General features: G+C 48.9%; 3 protein-coding genes across 3 annotated transcripts in view; 2 read left to right on the top strand and 1 right to left on the bottom strand.

Annotated features, from left to right (window-relative positions):
- Nucleotides 1-1,347: 1,347 nt before the first annotated feature.
- Nucleotides 1,348-6,822, bottom strand: rnf6 (ring finger protein (C3H2C3 type) 6). The gene is made up of 4 exons (XM_079755230.1): nucleotides 6,762-6,822; nucleotides 5,341-5,495; nucleotides 5,041-5,166; nucleotides 1,348-4,697 (listed from the first exon to the last, which is right to left on the bottom strand). Exons 2-4 carry the CDS (start codon nucleotides 5,486-5,488, stop codon nucleotides 2,833-2,835), a joined length of 2,139 nt encoding a protein of 712 aa, XP_079611356.1. The 5' UTR covers nucleotides 5,489-5,495; nucleotides 6,762-6,822; the 3' UTR covers nucleotides 1,348-2,832.
- Nucleotides 6,823-7,511: 689 nt separating this feature from the next.
- cdk8 (cyclin dependent kinase 8) lies at nucleotides 7,512-16,437 on the top strand. The gene is made up of 13 exons (XM_079754329.1): nucleotides 7,512-7,890; nucleotides 9,469-9,544; nucleotides 9,842-9,952; nucleotides 10,753-10,893; nucleotides 11,323-11,380; nucleotides 11,478-11,609; nucleotides 11,913-12,056; nucleotides 12,526-12,595; nucleotides 12,762-12,834; nucleotides 13,489-13,586; nucleotides 13,787-13,874; nucleotides 14,345-14,503; nucleotides 15,293-16,437. Exons 1-13 carry the CDS (start codon nucleotides 7,763-7,765, stop codon nucleotides 15,416-15,418), a joined length of 1,404 nt encoding a protein of 467 aa, XP_079610455.1. The 5' UTR covers nucleotides 7,512-7,762; the 3' UTR covers nucleotides 15,419-16,437.
- Nucleotides 16,438-17,456: 1,019 nt separating this feature from the next.
- The window catches only part of wasf3b (WASP family member 3b), a 17,082-nt gene continuing 11,429 nt past the window's right edge, over nucleotides 17,457-23,109 (top strand). Inside the window, exons 1-2 of the mRNA XM_079754821.1 lie at nucleotides 17,457-17,535; nucleotides 22,726-22,923. Of these exons, the coding sequence (XP_079610947.1) occupies nucleotides 22,791-22,923 (133 nt within the window). The 5' untranslated portion in view covers nucleotides 17,457-17,535; nucleotides 22,726-22,790. The remainder of the gene's footprint in view (nucleotides 17,536-22,725; nucleotides 22,924-23,109) is intronic.

A 23,109-nucleotide genomic window follows, 5' to 3' on the forward strand; every position in this document is an offset into this window, starting at 1 on the left:
ACTCCCGCCGGATCGCGCGGAGTGTTCTAGAATATTGACAGAACACGGCCAAAAGCTGTGTGCGCCTCGATATTACTTACATCCACTGTAAACACGAGCGCATGGTACCGTGGCCGCAAGCGGCTCAGGGCCACACCCCCACCCTCCACCTTGACCCGCCTCTAAAAACAACACGTTTGTGGACTGGCTCTTAGTGGCTGTAATTCTGCACCAAGGCTGAATTTCTTGAACGTCTCAAAGTACTGTATTGCGGGCTCAGTAACACCTATATAAAAGCATCCATAAAGTAGCATGCCATGGGACCTTTAACCAAAAAGCGCCCCTATGGACGAGCCTAGTATAGACCCTGAGCCCCGGACCTGAGCCCCACGTGGGGTCAGGTTCATTCTTCAAGCGGTTTAAATAAAGATCCCTCGGGTCACGTGCCACGTTAAGTCGGTGTGGTGTAACTCGCAGCCTCGCGGCACATCTCACCTCGCCCCAACAACGTAGCGGCTAATAACGTTAATTGAATGCTAATTGACGGAATTAAAAGGTGGACGCTGCTGATACAACGTCGGCCTGCGTGACTCCGCGTCCTGGAAGCAGGACACCGACACTTTGTGCTCAGCAGCAGATGAGCAGTCGTGCCGCAGTCTGGACGGTATCCGGTATTCTGATCTCCAACACATAGAGAACCGCGGACAACAGTGGGTCAATATCCCCAAATACAAGCCGTAGCAGACGGCCTGTATAGAGGGTATATGCAGAGGGTACGGGCCTGTCCGGCGAAATAAACACATTAAAAATCGGGATGACATGACGACATCGACGGAAACACGGCGGCGTCGCCTACCTCCCTCGCTGTGGATCTTCTTGGAGCGGTTGAAATACATCCTGCTTTAGGTTGCTTCGACGTCAGGCTGAAAGGACCGGGCCGGGGCGAGGGCATGCTCACTGCCCACAAACACAGCAGGGCACTGCGGCTCTGGGACAGGCCTGTGGCGGCTGGCGGAGGATCATGTTCTCAATGGGACCGTTAGGGTTGTCATTGTCAACAGTCTCTCCGGTAGCTCGAGAACTCCGTTCATCACCGGGTGCGCGGACCGGATGACGATGTGCGCGCGCCCCTGACGTCTGCAAAGCTGTTTTGTGTTGACGCGTGTTATCCTGATTGTATTGACTAATTATTTGAAAAATAATCTAATAGTCGATACCATAAAGGTATTTTTCATATTAAATTATGTCATTGTCGTTGGGAATATCCGACATATATTGAATATCACCAGGAGTAACTAATTGACTCCATTGTTAGGGGAAAGCAAAGAAAACCCTCGTCTATTATTACATAGTAACATAATACATATTTATTTTTGTTTTGATTCTCATCACAACGTAACATAATACATATTTCCAAAAGCATTTTTCTTTTCTCATCTTATTAAATAGGAGCAGAATAAATAGTCACTTATGTACTGGGGAGACACAAAGCCTTCTCCAACTTGGTTGGAAATTCGAGAAAAATAAATAAAGCAAAGCGGTGCTTTCTAAGATCCGATGAGACCCACCGTTATTGGGACATTCTGTACTCCACTCCTTCAGCTCTGTAGACATGCACAGACACACACACACACTTACCCAAGGACGTTCCCCACCATCAGCTGTGTGGTTTAATAGTATAGTGGTACCAGAAAAATAGTGCTCCTGCTTACTGTGATTCAATTGCTGAAACTGTGGATGTGACCCCATGGTAACCATGGGGATGGTAGTGTCTGGGTCATGGTGCTGAAGGAAATCCAGGTGTTCACCATTATGTTCTCCAAGTGTAGAAATAATGAGAAATAAAAGACAAACCCAGTCCTAATTCTAGGCCAACCAGACGCAGCGCAGCACCCAATGGCTGGACAGACTGGTTGGGGGATAACCAATTTGAATAACACATACTACAGAAATCAGAAGCTAACCAGGCCTGGTCACTGATCCTGGCCATTAAAAACGCAATCAAGGACCTCCAGATGTACATTGAACACAACACTGACTTTGCTTTTGCAAATCTCCTCGTGTGAACACTGGCTTCCTGACCATCACCTACCAAGGGTCTGTTACATGCTGATTGGTAGGGTCCAAAAAAAGAGTTGAAGATGGAAGACGAACACACACACACACACACACACACACGCACACACGCACACACACACACCTATCTTGTCCACTTAGAGGACAATTTGCAAGCAGAAATGTAGCAATGAATGTCAAGAGCATTACAAATGGAGGATTGCAACTTCGGTTGTAATTTCCAAAAGAACAAACTCAACATCTTAAAAAGATATGCGTGCGTAGCTTGCTGCAGAACAGAATCCATGGATCTGGAGCATCAGTGAGGTATTTACACTGAAGTACATGTTCGTCAGGCCTGAAAGGGAATGGTTCACCGTCCATTCGTGAAGGAGGGATGTCGCACGTGGACAACAGAGGGTGGAGATGAGTCAGCAGCAGCCTCTGAGATCCTTTAGTGCTAGCAATAGCGGTTGATGCCAATCCTCTGAAGCATGAGGCCAAGGAGTCCAGAGCCGGTCCTAGCAGGAAAATGATCCAACTCAAAATAAACCAAACACTGCTGACCACCAAGATGTCTAAAAAAATAAAGTTTTGTTAATTCTCTGCATTTGTAAGCTTTCCCTCCACGCTTTCTGTTTCACCTTCCTCAGCTTGAACAGGATGAAGTCTTTTTTTGTTAAGGAAAATAAAAACCATGAAAGCCTATGTACATGCTCGGCCCGCTTGGGCAGGTTCTCTACACCCAGAATGACGTTGGCGTGTCTCCGTTGGTGTGAGGGGCAGGAATCACAGCAGTCACTCATGATGTGCCGCCAGTATGGGCTGCCTGCAAATGGGACAGGTGTTGTTCTCCGAGAGCCAGCGGTCGATGCAGTGGATGTGGAACTCGTGGGAGCAGGGCAACCGGCGCAGTTTGTTGCCCTGGGCGTACTCATTGATGCAGACGCTGCAGGCGCGCCCCGCCTCCCCCTCCAGGCTGGCCTGGCCGTAGGTGCGCGTTGCCAGGTTGTCGATCTGCTCTTTGGTGAGGCCCCGCGGGTGATCCTCGTCCTCCTCATCGTTGAGCAGGAAGAAGTGGGCCAGCCGCAGGATTGGCAGCGTCCCGTTCTCCACCAGGTTGTTCGTGTCTCTGCTGGTGGCGCGCCCCTCCGTGGGGCTCATGACCCCTCCACCCTGCCTTCCCTGACCGCCCTGGTCCTCCTCGGCCCCCGCCGCCCGCGTTCCCCCGCCCTCGTCCACGGCGCCGGTGCCGCTGAGGCCGGCCGTGCTCTCGTTTCCATGCAAACGATAGGCGGGGCCGGTGGTGGGGTTTGCGCCAGCGGTGGGGGCGTCCAGATGGCTGGAGGCCACTGTCTCAGAATCGGCCTCCGTCTCCATGAGGGAGCTGAGCTCTCCGAAGCCGGTCATGATCTGGCGCAGGATGGAGCGCAGGGCGGTGGAGTTGGGCTCCCCCAGGCCCGTCTCGCTGATGCGTCGCAGAGGAATGCGGATGGTGCTGACGTAGGTGCGTATCCCCGCCCGCTCTGAGCGCGAGATGGTGCGCCGGAATCCGCCGCTGTCGCTTTCGAAGGTGACCGTGTTCTCTGCCACGCGGGCGCGGGACCGCGTCCTGCTGGCGATGCTGTCCCGGTCCCTATTCTCTCCGGGGCGGATCCTCCGGACCTGCAGGTCCAGCATGATGGTGGGGTGACGGCGGACACTCGCAGCGCCTGCAGCGGCCGCCTGGGCCTCCCTTTCGTGATCCCCTGCCTCTCTGGCGGCCTCGGTTAGAGCGACGGGCTCCAACCCGGCCTCCTGTGTCTCCATGGAAACCAAGCTAGTTCCAGCGCCTGGTTCGAGGCTTTGGCCATCAGAACCACTGCCGGCTAGGCCAGAGTCGGGAGCGGAACTGGCGATGGGTGTTCTGCTTAAGGGGGACCGGCTTCTCCTTGAAGACCGAGATGATACCCCTCCGGTGGCCCGCCGGATTCGACCGCGGGATCGAGTCCTGCTCCCGCGAGAGTCACGCCCCCCTGGTGGGGATTGAGAGGCAGGAGGCCGAGGCGGCGACACACGTGGACACTCCAGGGAGGCCGTCACCTCGTCACGCCCACGCTCCAGCGCCGCGTTCAGGGTGTGGTGTCGCAAGGAGCCGGCTTGGTCACTGGGTGGAGTAAAGGAAGGGGGAGGTGGTGTTGGTAGTGGTGGTGGAGGCAGGGTCACCCCCCTCCTCATCACAGAGGTGGGAGGGGGCGCTGGAGGAACACTGTCTTGGGCAGAGCGGGGGGAGGAGTTGGCACTGCGTGTGCGCCTGGCCTGGGCCCTCCTGCTGATGGAGGGCCGGGGGGTGGGGTAAGGGGCGGCATAGGTTGAGGGGCGTGGTACTGGGGGTAGATACGAGGCTGTACGTATTGCGGTGGAGGTTGTGTTAGGAGCCACTGCCGGGAGCTCGGTCGCAAGCGAGGCGTCGCTGTGCTCGCCGGGCTCCGGCTGTTCGTGGTTGATGTTGATCTCCAGGCTGAAGCGGAACTCGCCGCTGTTGGGGTTGGTGCGACTGACCGCGCGCCAGGTCTGGTTGCCGCTCTGCCCGCTGCGCGTGGCATTGCCGGTGCGCCTGAACGTGTTCAGCCACTCCAGCAATGAATCACCGTTGGAGGATTCGGCTCCCGGGTCAGGGACCCCTGTAAAGAATACACAGAATGCAATTAGACAGTTTACAATCACCGATCACAGCCATAAACTGTATACTGCCATCTTGGACTGCTGCCTTATCTACTCTAAGAAGATTATTCAATGCAAATATTGAATAACAGATTGAAAGATATGCATTCAAATACACTATTTTCACATTTTTTTCTTTGGTCAGATTCAGGGAAATGAGGACCAGACCATAACAACACAACTGCCACGACAACCCAGAGAGCGAGAGTGTTGATGGAGACTGGTTTGCTTCAGTCGTGGCCCCTTCTCCCTACCACCTGCCCCTAGTGCCCCACCCAAGGGCTCCTCCCGCCTCCCCCTCACCACTGCTGCCCTCCTGGTCCCCGGCGTCTGTGGACGCCTGCAGACGCTGCTCGGGGCGGGGCTGAGAGGACACACGCTCCTTGGCCCCATCCAGGCGCTGCCGGAGCTCTTCTGCTGTCACCTCCCCTGTAACAACACGCCGCAGAGGTTACACCGTCATGCCCTCCCAAATCTGTAGCCACTGCTTTCATGTACTAGGACATATTTTGTGCAGTGTCCTTTTTGAATCGAGGTCACAAGAGGTGAGGTCGATCAGCGGGTTAAGCGGCATGTCAACGCCGTGCACGGGTTCCCACTCACCAGGGGTGCCCAGCAGGTTGCCGTCTCTCATGAGCCGGTACTCCTCCTCGTTCAGCTCGTTAATGAAGTGGTAGTAGGCCTCCTCCCGGCGAAGACGCTCTGCCTGCCTCCGCCGCTCGTCTCTCCCACCGGCAGGGTCCATCGCCATGCGACCGCTGTTGGACGCAATAAAGAAGGGAACAGGGGGAGGACAAAGTTCAGCCTCAGGAGGAAGGCACATCTGTTATGCCACCAGCGTTGTTATTCAAGGTTAGTGTCACACATTAAGAGCATCTTTTAGGCTTATGTGGATAACGGAAACACAAGCTTAATCGTCATCAAACAGAAACATACATTAATATCAAGCTTGCAGGTCAGACATGAGCTCGCTGAGGACAGATATGATGATGGCTGTTCGTATTGCTGTTTAAAGGACTGAATGAAAGAGGGTTCATTCATAGCTTATGAAGGCAACACGTCCAATCACCAACAATAAGGTAGATCAACTGTCAAGATACTAACGCACCGGGGTCACCAGATCAATTGGATGCTCACAGACAATGCCAGTAAGTGTTTGAGTAAAACATCAGCAACATCACCTTTTATAGGTACAATTGTCATTATCAAAGGAAACATTCAAATAAAATAAATGACAGTGAGGTAAATCAGTGAAAAACAGGATCAAAACATAGGAAGTCCCTCTTTTGGCCAAGGACAGCTTTAGTCAGATAATCCTGGATCCCACACACAAGGCCAATGTTGAGAAATGCCGGGGGGGAAATCTAACGAAGTGGCGTTGTCATCCTAGCAAGAAACCAATCCCCGGCATCTGGAAGAACGTACAGACATGTCTAGGGTCCAAACACTGTGTTGCAGAGGAGGGGCGTGATTGAGGGGCATGACGAAGGGGACATGGCAGACGGGCAGGATAGAGGGGCAGGATAGAGGGGGCATGACAGAGGGGGCATGACAGAGGGGCCATGACGGAGGGGCATGATGGCGGGACGGACGGCTCCCATGTACGCACAGGGCAAAAGAAGAGAAACAAAGAAGAGTTTCCTCAAAATGGTTTAACGTTACAATGTGTACTGTCCGGAAAACTAATGACGTGATCGCAACTGTTGCAACATCACCGACAGAATTGCGTTTGTGCGCCCGTCCAATATGCGTGCAGCTATTTAACGTGCGCAACGCATCTAGCGCTAACTGGAAGCTAGCAGGTGAGCTAACTCAATGTAATAACTGTTAGCTTATGTCTACTGAGCGTCAGTCCAGCAGGTTAGCTGGCTAGTTAGCATGCTAACCCTAAGGCTGGTGAATACACCCCCTGACAGTGATGGCGCAATAGTGTTCATTTAGCAGCAAGGGTGGTCCATAGATACACACGCATCCTCCGAGGCTTTTGTATATGAATGACAAGGTGAATAGTAGAGAAATGGTACCTGACAAAGCAGCTGTAATATGGACGGTTCCTCTTCCTCTGTCAAACCAAGATGGGACCGGTGGTGTCACACTATAATTGACCGGGCGGAACACCCCACATCGTGCACTGGTTCCTACCTCTTCTCACTAACTCGCCGTTCTCCTGTAGGGTTTTGTAATATTATCATTTCAGAAAAGCTACAAGAAAAAAATAACGTACGGTTTAGGTTTCAGTCCTCAATATCCCTCGTCTGTTTGAGAAATGTAGGTTGTTTGTAAAGGATATGAAGCCACTTTTAACTGCTGGCATGAAACGTGGTGTCTTGCTCTTGATGTCACTACAGTGGAATGAATATCATTTTCTATTAAGCGTAACTTTACGATTGATTCAACTTAGTGAGCGAATGCTTGCATGGAATTTAGTATATCATGTTTATAATGCATATGGCATAAAACCTATCGCGGCCTTTTTCATTTGTTTTATCGAAACCAATGAGTAAGGTTGGATGTAATACAGTACAGTGCATCTGCATTGTAAAACGCAGTGTTGATGAATGCATTTTGACACACATGACGTACGAGGCGTTTTCTCTCCGAAGATGCAATTGCTAGCATCATCGTTATCCAACTCCTATTACAAATGAAAGTAAACATACTATGGATTTGCGATTTAATTCTTAAAAGTAGTATTCCCGAGTTTCATCCACACTTTATTCAGAACAGCGCAGACTGCGCGACACTTTACGGCAGTACCGTGACGCGTCTCTGCCGTTACCGACCGGCTGAGAGAGAAACGCAGCGAGAAGAGAAAGCAATAGTCATTATCGATCACACCTGAATCACTTAAAGCCACTAGCGTCCTCACGGTAAACACATTATCTCCTCACAATAGGAAACTAGATGTGGAGACGGGGCTGAAAGAAGGAGCTTCGCCAGGGAAGGCAGCTAGCCGAGGGACCGAGCTCTTTAAGTAGCCTAGTGCCTCCCGAGCGGCTCCAGAAGGAGATCAACAATAGTGAACATGGACTATGACTTCAAAGTGAAGTTGACCGGCGAGAGAGAACGGGTGGAGGACCTGTTCGAGTACGAAGGGTGTAAGGTGGGAAGGGGCACCTACGGACATGTGTACAAAGCCAAGAGAAAGGATGGGTGAGTTATTGACAAGGCCTTATGTGCTGGTTAACCCTACGTGAGCTCCCATAGCCTTGTGGCATGGTTTACCATCTCCTTGGTCCATGTTCGAAAACATCCAATGCATAGTTCATTTGGATTGCATTTTTATATATCTGTCGTGTTTCATGGTTGTTTTCGTTGTCTTGTTGATTGAGAACAGGCTTAGGAGTGTGTCCAGTGCATTATTGTTATCCACTAACGAAAGTATCAGAAATACACTTAACATCAACCATGGGTTTAGGATTTCGAGGTTCAGTGATCAATCGTACAATCGTTGGCTATTGTAATGCAACATAGTGGTTACCATAAATTGGTTCTGAGAGACAATGTTTGCATCTAAACTCCAACACTGATGGGTATAAATAATATAATAATAATGATATGATCTTATAATATGAGCCTACAATGCACAAAACATTTGATAGTATAATAACTGATTACACAAAAAGACAGAAAACAACACAATGTATTTATAAAAGAGTTTACGGGCCGATCGTTCTAGTCCGAAATTATATTTCCCATGATGTCATTCGGCCGTTGATTTTCTTCGCTAAATACTTAAAAAAAAAAAGTCAAATAAAGGTTGGGAATAGGCAAAAAAAATAATAAGCTAGGCACAGGGTTAAGAATTAATGTGAAAAATGTTAGGAAAGTGTGAAAAAGCGAGTAATCCCAACCAAACCATGCCATTATTTACATTTACATGTAGAGCATTTGGCAGACAGTTCTTTCCAAAGTGACTTACATTTGTCAGCAGGAGAAACAACAATATTTAACTGTCTGTACAGTATTACTGTCTGTACAGTCTTCCCTGTAAGCACTATTCAGACATTTAAAGAATATGCAAATATTTGTTTTGTCTTTCAATCTGAATATTTTGTCATACTTTGATATTTTCTTCTGTTTAAAACAACATTGATTGCATTCAAGCAACAGCCTCTTCTCCATCCCAGTCCTCCTCCAGACCTTATTGAGTTGTTGCACACATGGAAGCGGTACCAGAATATCTTAACTGACCCAGTCACAACAAGGATCATTAACATGACGTTCCACCAACCAGAACCAGACTAAATAGTGCTGTACTTATATCAGAGATGTTTGTGTTTGCTGTGTGGAACAGCTGGTCATTAGGCTCTGTGTTCTAATGTGTGTTGCAAAAGAGGCAAGGAAGGGCCTTGGCCAGGGGTTCAGGAGTGGATCCAGGTGAGGGATATGGAGAGAAAATGCTGCACTGGTACAACGGTCGGCCTCTCCATGTGTTAGGTTTGTCCCTGGCTAGCTGCCATACCAGGCCTGCTTCCTCTCCCTCTGTTGTTTTGAAGCCTCGGAGGTGAGCTTGGTTTCCCAGATCCGGTGTTAACGCAGCTCTGGCCACACTCTGTCGTTTCCCCCCCCCCCCCCTTGAATTTTCCTGAACAGAAGGCCCTCGCCGGACCCTGGGGTCTGGCCCCAGATGACATGACCCTGAATGTCTCTTTGTTTCTTTCACTTATTCCCTCTATTGCCACTCTCTCTCCCTCTCTCTGGTTCATTATGTCTGTCTTTTCTCTGTAGGAAGGATGATAAGGATTACGCCCTGAAGCAGATTGAAGGCACTGGCATCTCGATGTCGGCCTGCAGAGAGATAGCAGTGAGTCTGCTTCTCCTTTCTTCATTTATTTCCCATCCTGATCGACTGAATTCAATCCCTTCACATATTTTGACGTTTGAATTATCGTAATGTTATGTATGTTTTAGAGAGAAGAATGCTTGCGTCATGACCAGTAGCAATACATGGGGATTCCAACAATAAATGCTGAAATCCATTTTCAGAAGTCATTCAATAGTTCACATCTTCATCAGCCGTCACCGCTCGGCCGCCACGGCTGTGGATGTTGTTGTTTACGGGAAGTACGTCTGAGTGTTCTTCTTGTTTTGTTGGTGGCAGCTTCTTCGGGAGCTGAAGCATCCCAACGTCATCTCCCTGCAGAAGGTGTTCCTGTCGCACGCTGACCGCAAGGTGTGGCTCCTGTTCGACTACGCGGAGCACGACCTGTGGGTGAGCACGGACACCGCCACCGCCGTAACGCACCACACACGGAGCGCCCGGACGCCGTCGTAACACACCACACACGGAGCTCCCGGACACCACCGCCGCAACACACCACACCACACACGGAGTGCCCAGACGCCGCCGTAACGCACCACACACGGAGCGCCCGGACGCCGCCGCCGTAACGCACCACACACGGAGTGCACGCCACCACCGCCGTAAAGCACCACACAAGGAGCGCCCGGACGTCGCCGCTGCCGTAACGCACCACACACGGAGCGCCCCAGACAACATCAAGTACACATGTGGCTGAGAAGGAGGAGACGGGGAGAGGGATAATGCTCCCTTGGCTGCCCGGTAATAGTTTTTATTCAAGGCAAATGTCCCAGAAGATTGTGGCATCCCCTGATCCTGAGAAGGCCAATCGTGCCCTGATCAGTTGATGGAGATTCAAACTGGTGCTACAACAAGTCCGGTCTTCTCTAAATACCGAGCGCCCCCAGGCCTCGTTCTGTGGGCTGAGGACTCTGAGTGCATTCTGTATTGGAGCACTGGAATAGCTCCACTGAAAATGCCTGACAGATAATGGATTTCATTACTAACATGATGGAAGACCTACCGAATTCAAATTCTTCCAGAATGTGGTTAACCCGTTTCCCCGCACAAAGCAAAGAAAGAACAACAGCGGCAGGCGGTCAAGTCGTTGACAAGCTGTTGTAAAACAGTTTCAGCCTCATTCATGGGGAACCACCATGATCATATCACACACTAAAGGGCTAAATGGTGTATTCCCTGTCTTTCCACAGCACATAATCAAGTTCCACAGAGCGTCGAAGGCCAACAAGAAGCCCCTGCAGTTACCGAGGGGGATGGTGAAGTCCCTGCTCTACCAGATCTTGGACGGCATCCATTACCTCCACGCCAACTGGGTGCTCCACAGAGATCTGGTAGGCAGGAAGAGGAGGAGAACAGGGAGGTGCTGGGAGGCACGAGATGGGAATTGATGGTTTCTTGGTTGGGCCTGCCATCCATGTGCAGGAACATGGATGTTGGGTGTGATTGAATAGAATTTCCTTTGAAAAGTGAATTGTTGGCCTTTGATGAGTTGCTTCTACTTTTGTAAACATGGTTCCCATTTCAAGTTCTTAATCAACAATAAATTGGGTTTTGATTAATGCAGATCAATATTTGTTTAGATGCTCAATGTGGACGTGGTATGGCTTAATCGTATTTTGTCCAATAGAGGGCAGCAGAATATTTGGTTAAACCCTCGCAGAGTTGTCTGGTATTTCACCAACGGTACCAAACAAATTGTTTAGCTAATGCTCTCACTGATATTGAGTTAAAAAAATAAATGTCCTCTTTCTGTGCTCTAGAAACCGGCCAACATCTTGGTGATGGGGGAGGGGCCAGAGCGGGGCCGGGTGAAGATCGGTGCGTACAGCTGGCCTTCATCACCTTCTTGGGCTTCCTCTGCGTAAGCTGGTTCTTTACTAATGTTTCTCCTTGTCTCTCTGGTTCATGTGTACAGCCGACATGGGCTTTGCACGTCTTTTCAATTCACCACTAAAGCCTTTAGCTGACCTGGACCCTGTGGTGGTCACGTTCTGGTACAGAGCTCCAGAACTACTGCTGGGGGCCCGGCACTACACAAAAGCCATTGGTGAGGATTTACTATGTACTTGTGTTTTATTTTCCACAACATCTCTATCTAGAGTTATATATAAAATTGCAACAGTGAACTATTTTGAGATGCATGTAATTATTGAGCAAGGCAGTCTAAAGCCCAAAGGCAGGCTGCGGCCAGGTTTCGAACCAAGAACTTTTCGCTTGGGAGTCCGACACTCTATCTAGCTAAATAGTAGACGTCATCTGTACTCTGTGTGTGTGTGTGTGTATGTCTGTGTGTGTCTGTGTCTGCCTGCCTGCCTGCCTGCCTGCCTGTCGGCTTGTGTGTCTGTCTCAGACATCTGGGCCATCGGCTGCATCTTCGCTGAGCTCCTGACGTCCGAGCCTATCTTCCACTGCCGGCAGGAGGACATCAAGACCAGCAACCCGTACCACCACGACCAGTTGGACCGCATCTTCAACGTCATGGGCTTCCCCGCCGGTGAGACCCCGCAAAGCAGGGGGGCATATGTACTGACGAGGGAACCGAGTGTGTACCCTCTGCTTGGTCTGTCAGGGGGCTTGGGACCCTCACAAGCATTTACATCACAAGTTACATGTAGAAATTACACAAGTGTGTCCATTGGGAGATTAGAGTGTTTCCCCTTTTCTGATTGAAGATTAAACAGACTTTTGGGGATTACTGTATGAAGTTGTAACTCTGCCTTACAGAGTATGAGGGGGTTTAACTCAAAAATAAAGTATTATCCAGTGCATTTCCTTCTCTTTTATGCATCACTTCCAGAATAAATAAAAAAGTGACGTTAATAAAATCCTATTAAAATAAAGACTTTGACCAAGTCCCAAAAAAAGATTTGTCTTGAGACTGTAAATATAGTTCTAATCTTTAATTGGCGTGAACTGTGTGGTAAGGAGCCTCTGTGTAATCCTGTTCTCTGGTCGTTGGACAGAAAAGGACTGGGAAGACATCAAGAAAATGCCAGAGCACTCTACTCTGATGAAGGACTTTAGGAGAAACACGTGAGTCCTGACCCTTGCTTCTTCAAATAGAAGAATATGTTGTTTTGTCCTTTTTATTAAGAAGAAATGTCATGTTAGTTCAGCAAGCATTACCATGTTTGTCTGTGTTGCTAAACTCCAAGAACAACAGAAAACAAATCTATTGTGATTCTTTTTTTTTCCCCAGATACACAAATTGTAGCCTTATAAAATACATGGAGAAACACAAAGTCAAACCAGACAGCAAAGCATTCCATTTGGTAAGCGACAGCTCTGCTTCTTTAGGGTTCTGTGCTGGAGATTCCATCAAAGCTGGGGTGTTCACATTTGGAGAAGCCATCATGACTGCTAGATTTTGACAGTATCCGATCAGAAGTATTTAAATGAATACCATCCCACCTTCAGGCCCCCTCCAAACCCACTCCCCAAAACACATAGCTAGATTGCTAGCACTAGCTATTGGTCGACCTAGCCATGTGGAAGACCCTAGTCACGTGCCCGGAGTACACGGGCAGAGTGTGCTCAGGTAGGAAGGTAGGCACACCACTTAGCCATCCGATTGTTTATTTCTTTGGGCCGAAGTACTGCAACCGACACCAGATTTTATTTAATTTTTCTCACCGATCATTTAGATTTATTGATTTAACAAATATGAAGAAAAATTTGTTTAAATTAATTATGGCATATTTGACCAGTTCTGATAATCCCTTGTCACACTTTTTATGTGTTCTATGACTGCTTGTTGCCGGAATTTAGAAATTAACTATTAATGCCAGGAGCCCCTTTGGCGTATGAATATGTTTGTCGTAGCTTGACATTGTCCCCGTATGTTTTATGTTTGTCGTAGCTTGACATTGTCCCCCATCTTGTTTCTGAATCATGTTTTTCTTGCCTTTTTTATATTGGCCCTCAAGCTTCAGAAATTGCTGACCATGGACCCAATCCGTAGGATCACTTCTGAGCAGGCCATGCAGGACCCCTACTTCCTGGAGGAGCCCCTGCCCACCTCCGAGTGAGACACGCACACATCACATAATTTCCTGATTATTTATTTTAAGCCCATATTCAAATATGTCCCTACCCAGAGAACCTCCGGGTCTCCACACAGAGCTGATTGGGTTCACATCCCTTCCATTACCCTGTTTGTTATTCTAGTTGAACACCTTCCATGTAAACAGTCAGCCTAGCTTGTTAACTGTGGCAGGTCCTCAGTGTATTCGCAGGCTGCCAGATCCCCTACCCCAAGAGGGAGTTCCTGACGGAGGAGGAGCCGGAGGACAAGGCAGACAAAGTCAGAAATGTGCGTTCCTTCTCTCCTCTACAGACATTAGTGAGGGGACTGTACACAGCTAGCACTCCACATGCTAGAGATAACAGTGAACAGGCATGCTTTGAAGAGCGATTGTTCCGCCGTTACCCACATTTATACAACTTGTCCGTGAGACAATATAAGATAACCCAAACGGCGTTCAACTCCTGCCGTGAAATCATAGATAGATAGATAGATAGATAGATAGTTGGCTGATGAAGTTGTCTGTATATAGATATAGATGGTCTGTGTGGTTGATGAGGGTTGTCTGTTTATAAGTATAGATGGTCTGTGTCTGGTTGATGAAGGTTGGGTGTATATAGATGGTCTGTGTCTGGTTGATGAAGGTTGGGTCCGTATATAGATGGTTGATGAAGGTTGTGTCCGTATATAGATCTAGAGGGATATACGGTCTGTGTATGGTTGATGAAGGTGGTGTCTGGTCTCGTATACATGCACAGAAAAACCAGCAGCAGCAGCAGGGCAACAACCACACCAATGGGGCGGGGCATACGGGTAACCCTGACAACAGCCACACCCAGGGCCCGCCTCTGAAGAAGGTGCGAGTGGTGCCGCCCACCACGACCTCAGGTGGTCTCATCATGACCTCAGACTACCAGGTAACACACACACACACACACACACACACACACACACACACACACACACACACACACACACACACACACACACACACACACACACACATCAAAAGTTAGGCTGAGAACCATCAAAGCATACAAGGAAGTTGACGACCTAGTTTCACAAAAGCTCAACAGTATAGGAATCAGAACACAAGGTTAATCGTTTTTATTTATGTATGCTTTCTTCAGTCCCTCCAGAACAACGCGATTATGCGATCGCGTAATCAGCCAAAGTCTGCACATTCATGCGGGGGCTGCATTTTTTCAAATATGCCGCACTTTCACCGCATAAATTGCAGGTTTTCGCGCAAAATATGCAGGGCTTGCATGATTTCATAATCCCCGCATTTTCGTTGCAAAAAAGTCACATATATCTTAGCAGAAAGTTGAAAAATGTTGCGTTTACTTCACACAAAAGCAGCCATTTCCCTGTTGCCATGGGAACGTTATGAAGTGACATAATTAGAACGTCATCGAAAAGCTGCATTTTTCGCAAGTTCCCGCATTTTTCCGCAAGTTCCCGCAATTTTCGCAAGTTCCCGCAATTTCAGTGCATAAAAATGCATAAATATGCCGCATATTTCATCGCAGTGTTTAAGAAAACGTGCCGCATAATCAAGGATTTTTGGCCGCAACAATCCCAAAAAAACGCTGCATTTTTCTGGAGGGACAGTTTCTTATTATGCATAAGTCACGGTTCAGAAACGACACACACATCAACAGTATGTACAATCTATTCTTTCTGACTTGTTTTCTTCCTCCCAGCGCTCAAATCCACACGCTGCCTACCAGAACCCAGGACCAAGCACATCACTGCCCCAGAGCAGCATGGGATATTCCTCTACCTCCCAGCAGCCGCCGCAGTACTCCCACCAGACCCACCGCTACTGACAGCCCCATCCTCCCCTCTTCCCCCAACCCACCTGACACACACCCACCTAAACCCTCTCAAGGAGAATGTATGGTGAGGTGGAGGTGTCCCCCCCCCCCCCCCCCGGGGTAACGAACCAGACCCTCCCCGACACCACGCACCCCCCACCCCGTCTCAGGAGAGCTCCTGGCAGGAGGAGCAAGGAGTGACCGAAGAGAAGAACATAAACGATGCCTTCCTCCCGTCTCCCCTTGTCTGCTGACCAGTGGATCATTGCCACATGCGCGACACCAGAGTGTACTGCCTGGTGTGTTTTAGCGGACTACAGTCGATTTGGTTCGCCTGAAAACTTGACAAACCTGACAAACGTAATAAATAAATAAATAAATAAAGAGGGACGTCCCGGACTCTGGATGAAAGTGGGAAGACACTGAATGCTGTTAGTGGCAGCCAGTGATGACCCTCTCCGTCCGTCTGTCCGTAGCTCAGTCCTCCTGTTTTCTGTAGGTCTGACCTTTTAGTTGATATGTAGGTCAGTCTATCAGTAGGACATGCCTCCTGTAAAGGTCAGTCCTGCTTTCAGTTTATATAGCACAGTCTATCTGTAGTACAGTCTTACTTTCTGTTTATAAGTAGGTCTGTCCTACCATCTTTCTCTCTGTCTGTCTGTGTGTGTGTGTTTGTGTGTGTGTGTCCCCCCGTGTACCAGGGGGTGGGTGTGTGTGTGTGGCCACCTTAAGGCCTTATCAGAGGGCCAGTACTGAGCTATGCTGGGAGGCTGAGCTTGGAGGCCGTGCTGGGAGGCTTGAGGCTGAGCACAGAGCCTGAGCTGGAGGCTGAGCTGGGAGGCTGCGGAGCACCACAAGAGGCTGTCAAGGATGGAAAAATTCAACAATTATTTTAGTAGTTTATAATTTAATATTTTTCCATGGTTTTGTTTTCATGGAATGAAATCGACACATCACGCCGGGGATGACAGACGCATTCTAGTGTATTGTACTGAGCATACACAATGCAGTTATGTTGATTAAATATGGAAACATGCGTGGTGTTGATAATTGAGGGTCTGTGTTGACAGAAAAGTAGTAACTTGGAAGATTGATGGAATATTTATGCTCGAATCAGTGTTTTTTCTGTCATTTCCGAGCTTACTAAAACACCAGCAATTCTAATACAAATGTATTTTTAATGTTGTTATTGCCAGAATATAGGTACCAGTTGTAGGTGTGTGTGTGTCTGTTTAGGAATACTGATGGGCGCATATATGTATTGCAAAAACGCTTATTTATTATAATTAGAATATAATCTAAGGATCTGCTTTCGGCAAATTAGTTTTTATAGGGTCAGTCTATCAGCAATTCATATTAAACGATCAAAGGAGGAAATAAATATAGGAAAAGACTATATTGTCCAAACCGTAACCTACATGCGCTCTCTGCAGACTGAATATCAGCATATTTTCCATTTATAGCCACGGATACCCAGCTCTTTGTCAGCAGTCCTATAGTATCCCTATCATGTGAGATTACTGTTCTCTTATTGCAAGAACAGAACGACATCCTTCATCAAGAAGCAATCGTTGCATCCCTCGATGCGTGCGATGCAACGATTGCTCAATGATGAAGGATGGCGTTCTGCTTCTCACTGAAGCCTATTGGCTGACTTCTAGTTGAGTATGGAGACGGCGATTTCAATTTCGTCTTTACATATCAGATACCCCTTCGTGCCAATTGAGGCAGGCAAAACGTTTGCCAAATCCTCCATCCTCCTCACAGCGTTTTACTTTTAAGCTCCAAATGCAAGTCGTGAATGGGCAGCGCTCGGTTGCGTAAACCCCATAAGCTCTTCTTCAGCAGCACACCCAGAATCACCCCGCCCTGCCCATTCTTAACACCGCGGTGGAGGGATGAGGAGAACCCCCCTCCTGTGGCCGCCACTCAGGCAATACCTGCACAGTCATTGGTCGGTGAGCGCGACCATCACTTGTTAAATCCCTTGTGCGGAGACGTGATTGGTGGATGTGGGGGACGGGTCCCGCCCCCCCTGGGTCGTAGTGAGTGGCCAGTCTGCGGGGGTCGACAGGATGGACTAACGGGACATGCGGACCAGCTGGATTCTCCTGATATCTGAAGTGCCGGTGAGGGGAAAACAATACTTTTTACCTTAACAAAATAACGCGCATGTTTAATTTCATTCATTGTTTCAAATTTGTATTATTATCTTTTTTGTTTTATTTATTGAAATCACCACACTGTGGGTCGACCGTAAAGCACAAGCTAGCTACCGAGTGGTCCCCGCACCAGGGTCCGACTACCCCGTGTCAGACCCCCCGGCCGAGGATAGTACATGGAGGTGGATCAGTAGCCGGTAGCCCACAACGTACTGACCACTCTGAGCTATAATGTGAAACTTTTGCCCTTCAGCACTATATGGTTGGCAATATAGCAGCATACATGTGGACTGTGCAGACGGTGTGTGGATGAACGGGTCATGTGTCTGATCCTAGTCAGTGGGATGATCGTGATTTAGAAGAGATGTGGGAACAGAGATTGATAAACAAATGTGGGTCACAGCATCAGTGAGTAGAAGCGACGGTGCGGAAGGTTGATGGATCGCTCCATCGGTTCACGGCTGTCTGCGTGTTGGGTTTGTGTTGTGTGTGTGTGTGTGTGTGTGTGTGTGTGTGTGTGGGGTGTGTGTTTGGTTTTTGTTCTGTGTGTGTGTGTGTGTGTGTGTGTCTTTGCTTTGTGTAATCTGTGTGGGAGTCTGTGTGTGTGGTGTGTGTTCGGCGTGTTTGTGTTTGGTTTGTGTACTTGTGTGTGTGTGTGTGTTTGGTTTGTGTTCTGTGTGTGTGTTTAGTTTGTGTACTCTGTGTGCGTGTGTTAGGCAGTGCATGTGTATTGGGTGTGTGCCTGCGTCTCCGCCTGCTCCTAGTTTGGTTTGTAGAAATTGAGCGAAGGGTTTTCATTTATTCTAGAAATTATTCAATTGAAATTGCTGACAGACGGACTATCACGTCAACTGAACATCGAGAAAAACATAATATTTTATTACAAAATAGTGAACATTTGACAATATTGTATGTAAACTCGATTATGAGACACTTAAATGACCTTTATGCAGGTAAATATTTTTTGGGGATAATATAATAATTCCATAATTCTTGCCTACTCAATGGCCAATTCTTGAATAACGGAACCAATACCTTTCTAAGGACGTCTCCGGTGTTCCGGTCACCACCCAGAGACGCTAGGCCTACTTCTGCATAGTACCACTGAGACGCCTTGATGCATTGTCACATTCAGAGTATTTCTTTGCGTCATATTTAGGACAGTGTAACCTGACGTAATCTGGCGTTGCATTATTTACAATAGCGCCACAGCAAAGCAGAACACAAACGCATGTGGGTGTGGCCTGGGCACATCAATTAATCATGGCTCCCCTGTCAGACCTTAATGGAGTTCCCACATCCTTACTAAAAAGACATCTTGTGTGTGTGAGCGTGTGTATGTATGTGTGTCTGAGCGTGTGTGTATGTATGTTTGTGTGTCTGAGCGTGTGTGTATGTATGTGGGTGTGTGTGTGTGTGTGTGTGTGTGTGTGTGTGGGGGGGTGTGTGTGTGTGTGTGAGTGTGTGTGTACCAGGGTGAGTGTGTGAGCGTGTGTGTGTGCGCGTGTGCGCGTGTGTGAGCGTGTGTGTGTGAGTATGTGTGAGCGTGTGTGTGTATGTATGTGTGTGTGTGTAGTTGTTGCCAGGATGTCTTCTCACTGAAGTTCAAAGGACATCTGACCTGCTGCTATGACTGATTATAAGCTGCTAATGGGAGAGAAGCCACCAGGTGTGTGTGTGTGTGTGTGTGCACGCATATGTGTGTTTTTTTGTGTGTGTTTGTGTGTGTTAGAAGGTGTGTGAGTGATTGAGATGGCATGGTGTGTGTGTTTGAGTGAGAGGGTTAGTGTAGCCCTGTATGTGTGGAAACACATGGGTGTGACAGAGGAGAGGATGGAGAAGAGAGGGAGGCAGGTTGCTGGGGCAATGCTTATGTCCGTTTTCCATTGCTCAGAAGCCCTCTGAATGTTGAATGTTGTGGGGAAGAGCCAGCTCAGTTACAATGTCTATAAGACGAAGCACAGCAAAATCCTTACCTGTCTCTAGGTCCCAATGTGAGATACAACATGACAAAGAAGAACGGCACAAAATAGGGTTTTGTATAAAGTCATCGTCAAGGAAGCCTTAAATGAGGTCATGTGTAGTGGTTGGGAAAGGGTTGAGTTCATCAAACAAACTGCCTGGACTAAGTCATAGAATGACTAGGTCACTATCTCTATCTCTGTCTCTGTCTCTCATGGCGGAGTGTTCCCTGATCCTGGAAAGAGTACGGGGAGGTCAGGGTGTTTGTGTGTGTGTGTGTGTGTGTGTGTGTGTGTGTCTCTCTGAGTGTCTGTGTGTGTGTGTCTGTGTGTGTGTGGGTGCATGCATTGGAGCACTCGCTCTGTTGCCGTGCAAACGGGGCTCCTTTGTCCCGGGAACCGTTCAATGACTACCCACGGCGGCCCCCTCATCCCCACCCCCACACACACACACACACACACACACACACACACACACACACACACACACACACACCTCCCTCAATCACTTTCTCTCTCTCTCTCTCTCTCTCTCTCTCTCTCTCTCTCTCTCTCTGGCCCCTGCCCCTCGTCTCTCTCTGGCCCCTGCCCCTCCTGTTTCTCACAAACAGCCCCCCATGCCCCCGGCCGCTCATTATCGTGCATCACTGATGTCATTGTCATGCTAGTCAGGGAGAGAGCAGAACAGAATCCGTCACCTAGTTCCATCCTGCGGTAGCAGACACGTCCACACATCCTGCCTGGTCATTCTGTTAGGGTCTGGATAGACCTTTAAACCAGACACTCATGATGTCACCCCCTTTTCTGGGTCCTTATTTGCATTGGCGGCATGTAGGTGTGTGTGTGTCCATATGAGATAGAGAGCGTGTATGTGTGCGATGTGTTTACTGGTGTGTTCATTCATGTGTGTTGGTTGGTGTGTCTGTGCGTGTCTGTGTGTATGTGTAAGTGTGTACGCATGTGCATGTGTTTGCATGTGCACATACATGTGTGTTTGGGCATATGTTGGTGCCTGTGTGTGTGTCTGTGAGGGGTCCCATAAGGACTGTAGCCGGAGCGCCCTTGTGGCTCCTGAGAAGGGCCCCTGGTGGCCCCTCAGAAGGGCCCCTAGTGGAGCAGGCTTGTGTAAGGCTTAACCTACAGCCATTAGTAGGCCGGGAGAACACTGACGGTCCACACAGGGTCCACACTGATGAACGCTGATGCATTTCTTTGTGTGTGTGTGTGTGTGTGTGTGTGTGTGTGTGTGTGTGTGTGTGTGTGTGTGTGTGTGTGTGTTGTGTCTCCTGTGCTTGTGTGTGTGTGTGTTGTGTCTTTTCCTGTGTGTGTGTGTGTATGTGTGTATGGTTCTGAATGGTGTCCATGCGGCAGCTCCTTGGCGGTGTTAGGGATAGGGTGTGTGTATTGTGTGTGTTGTGTGAATTGTTGTGACCCGTGTGTGCAGAGGAAGCAGAGCTGTGACTCTGGAGGAGCAGGAAGCGGGGGGGTGGGGACCACATAACAGGAAGTAGGAAGAGGCTCCGATAAGATGAGGATTCTTCTCTGAGGAAATCAGGTTTTCTCATTAGTTAGGAAGTGAAAGGGGTTCAGTGGTCCAGATCATCCAGACGTATTGTCTTCCACACGATGTTTACTCAATGTTTTACTGGACGGGGACCCCTGGTACCAAACAGGATGTCTCGTTTTAGAAAGACAACACTTTAGGTGGGTGTGATGTGGAGGTTCCTAGATTCAAATTCATTGAATTTTCACCAGACAAAAACCCTTTCTTCACTGGGCAGAGACCCTTTGTAAAACATAGGTAAAGAGTGAAAGTGGAAAACTCCCCTTTCGAACTCCACCTAGCCCAATTCCTGTAATATATAACAGTATATGCGTGCATCTCATCTGTGCATGTTCTCCTTGATTCTGTTGGCTTTTCCAAGCAGAACCCCATCCACTGAGTGAAGGCTGGTCTCCCCTCACCCTGCTCTCACCCACATCTGGGAGTCTGGGAGTCTCTGGAGCCAGCTGGTCAAGTGAAAGCCACCAGGCCTAGGCTTAGCTGGCAGGCCATGTCCTAATAGCTTCATAATCTCCCACGTTTCTGCAGTCTGCTGCCAGCCGGACCCCTTGACTCCTGTACCCCGGACCTCAAGCACACATAGAGTCAGGTCCTTTAGTGTAAATGGTAAATGGAGTAGATTTATGTTGCACCTTTCAGGTTTTGCCGTCCCAAAGTATTCATCCGAACATCAGCATTGAGGTCAACTATGCCAGGCAACAGCCAGCTCGTTGGGAGCGGTTGGGCTGAAGTGCCCCAACACTCAGCTAGGAGGAGCCGGAGAAGTAACCTAGAAAACCCATCCTACCACCTGGGTTACTGGGCCCCCCTGTATAGAGTCATGGTAACAGCCTCAAAGGCTTCAGTCACATGTTCTGGCCCCGCCCTAACCCTGCTCCCCCCCAAGGACAATACAACTCATAATATAGATCTTAGAAAATAGTTACATTATCAACATTGTTCAGTAAAAAAAGTCGTATCCGTTGTTATTCCTTTAAAAACAGATTGTTGAATTCCATCATGTGTATTCCATTGTGATGTTTTCCATTGATATTGGGTATAGTTTGTGTTTGCTAGATGAACACACTGGGAGCATATAAGCAGTGTTGCTTACCGCCCCCCCCCCCTCCCAACTGTTCCCACCGGCCTTCCTGCAGCAGTACTTGTGTGTGAAAGGGCTCGGGCCCTCTCTGCTCACCCACTGCGTGTGTATTTATCTCTTTTTAACCGTTTGCATATGAGGTGGTCCGTGGAAGGTCTTGATGGCAATCTAGTGGTCTGCCGAGAGTCAAAGGTTGGCCCCAGCATTGTAAAGTGTGTGACTTCAGAGAGAGCCCCTCCTGTGTGGACAGACTGCTGAGGAGTGCAGTGTGTGTGTGTGTGTGTGTGTGTGTGTAAGGAGTGTTTCCTGCCACGGGCCTCAGGATGCACCAGACGGCTCTTTACAGCGTATGTACAAAGGCACACTTTTTAGTGCCTGGCTGGAGTCCCCCCGGCGGCCTGGGGGTACTGAACCCAAGGGGGGAGCGAGGACCCTTCTCTCTGACCTCCCCCCCCCCCCGGCCCAGGGGGCTGGCAGGGCCGGGGCGGTTCCATCGATCCCCCTGTAACAGGATGACTAAGCCCTCTCTGCTCCTGTGTTTCCCGCTGCAGACGGAGCCAGGCGTGTGTGTGGTCCTGTGTGTGTAGGCGTGTGCAGGCGTGTGTGGGTCGGCAGCATGCCGCTGGTGAAGAGGAACATCGAGCCGCGGCACCTCTGCCGCGGGGAGCTGCCCGATGGCATCGGCAGCGAGCTGGAGTGTGTGATGAACAACACGCTGTCCGCCATCATCCGCCAGCTCAGCAGCCTCAGTAAGACACACACACACACACACACACACACACACACTGGTAAACGAACATACACATACACACACACACTGGTAAACGAACATACACACACACACACACCCTTGTACACGAACACACACACACACACACACACGCACACACCTTGGTACACTTACACACCCAGGTGAGCACACACACACAAACACA

This window comes from Pollachius pollachius (genome assembly GCF_949987615.1).
Source record: "Pollachius pollachius genome assembly, chromosome: 17".
NCBI lineage: Eukaryota > Metazoa > Chordata > Actinopteri > Gadiformes > Gadidae > Pollachius > Pollachius pollachius.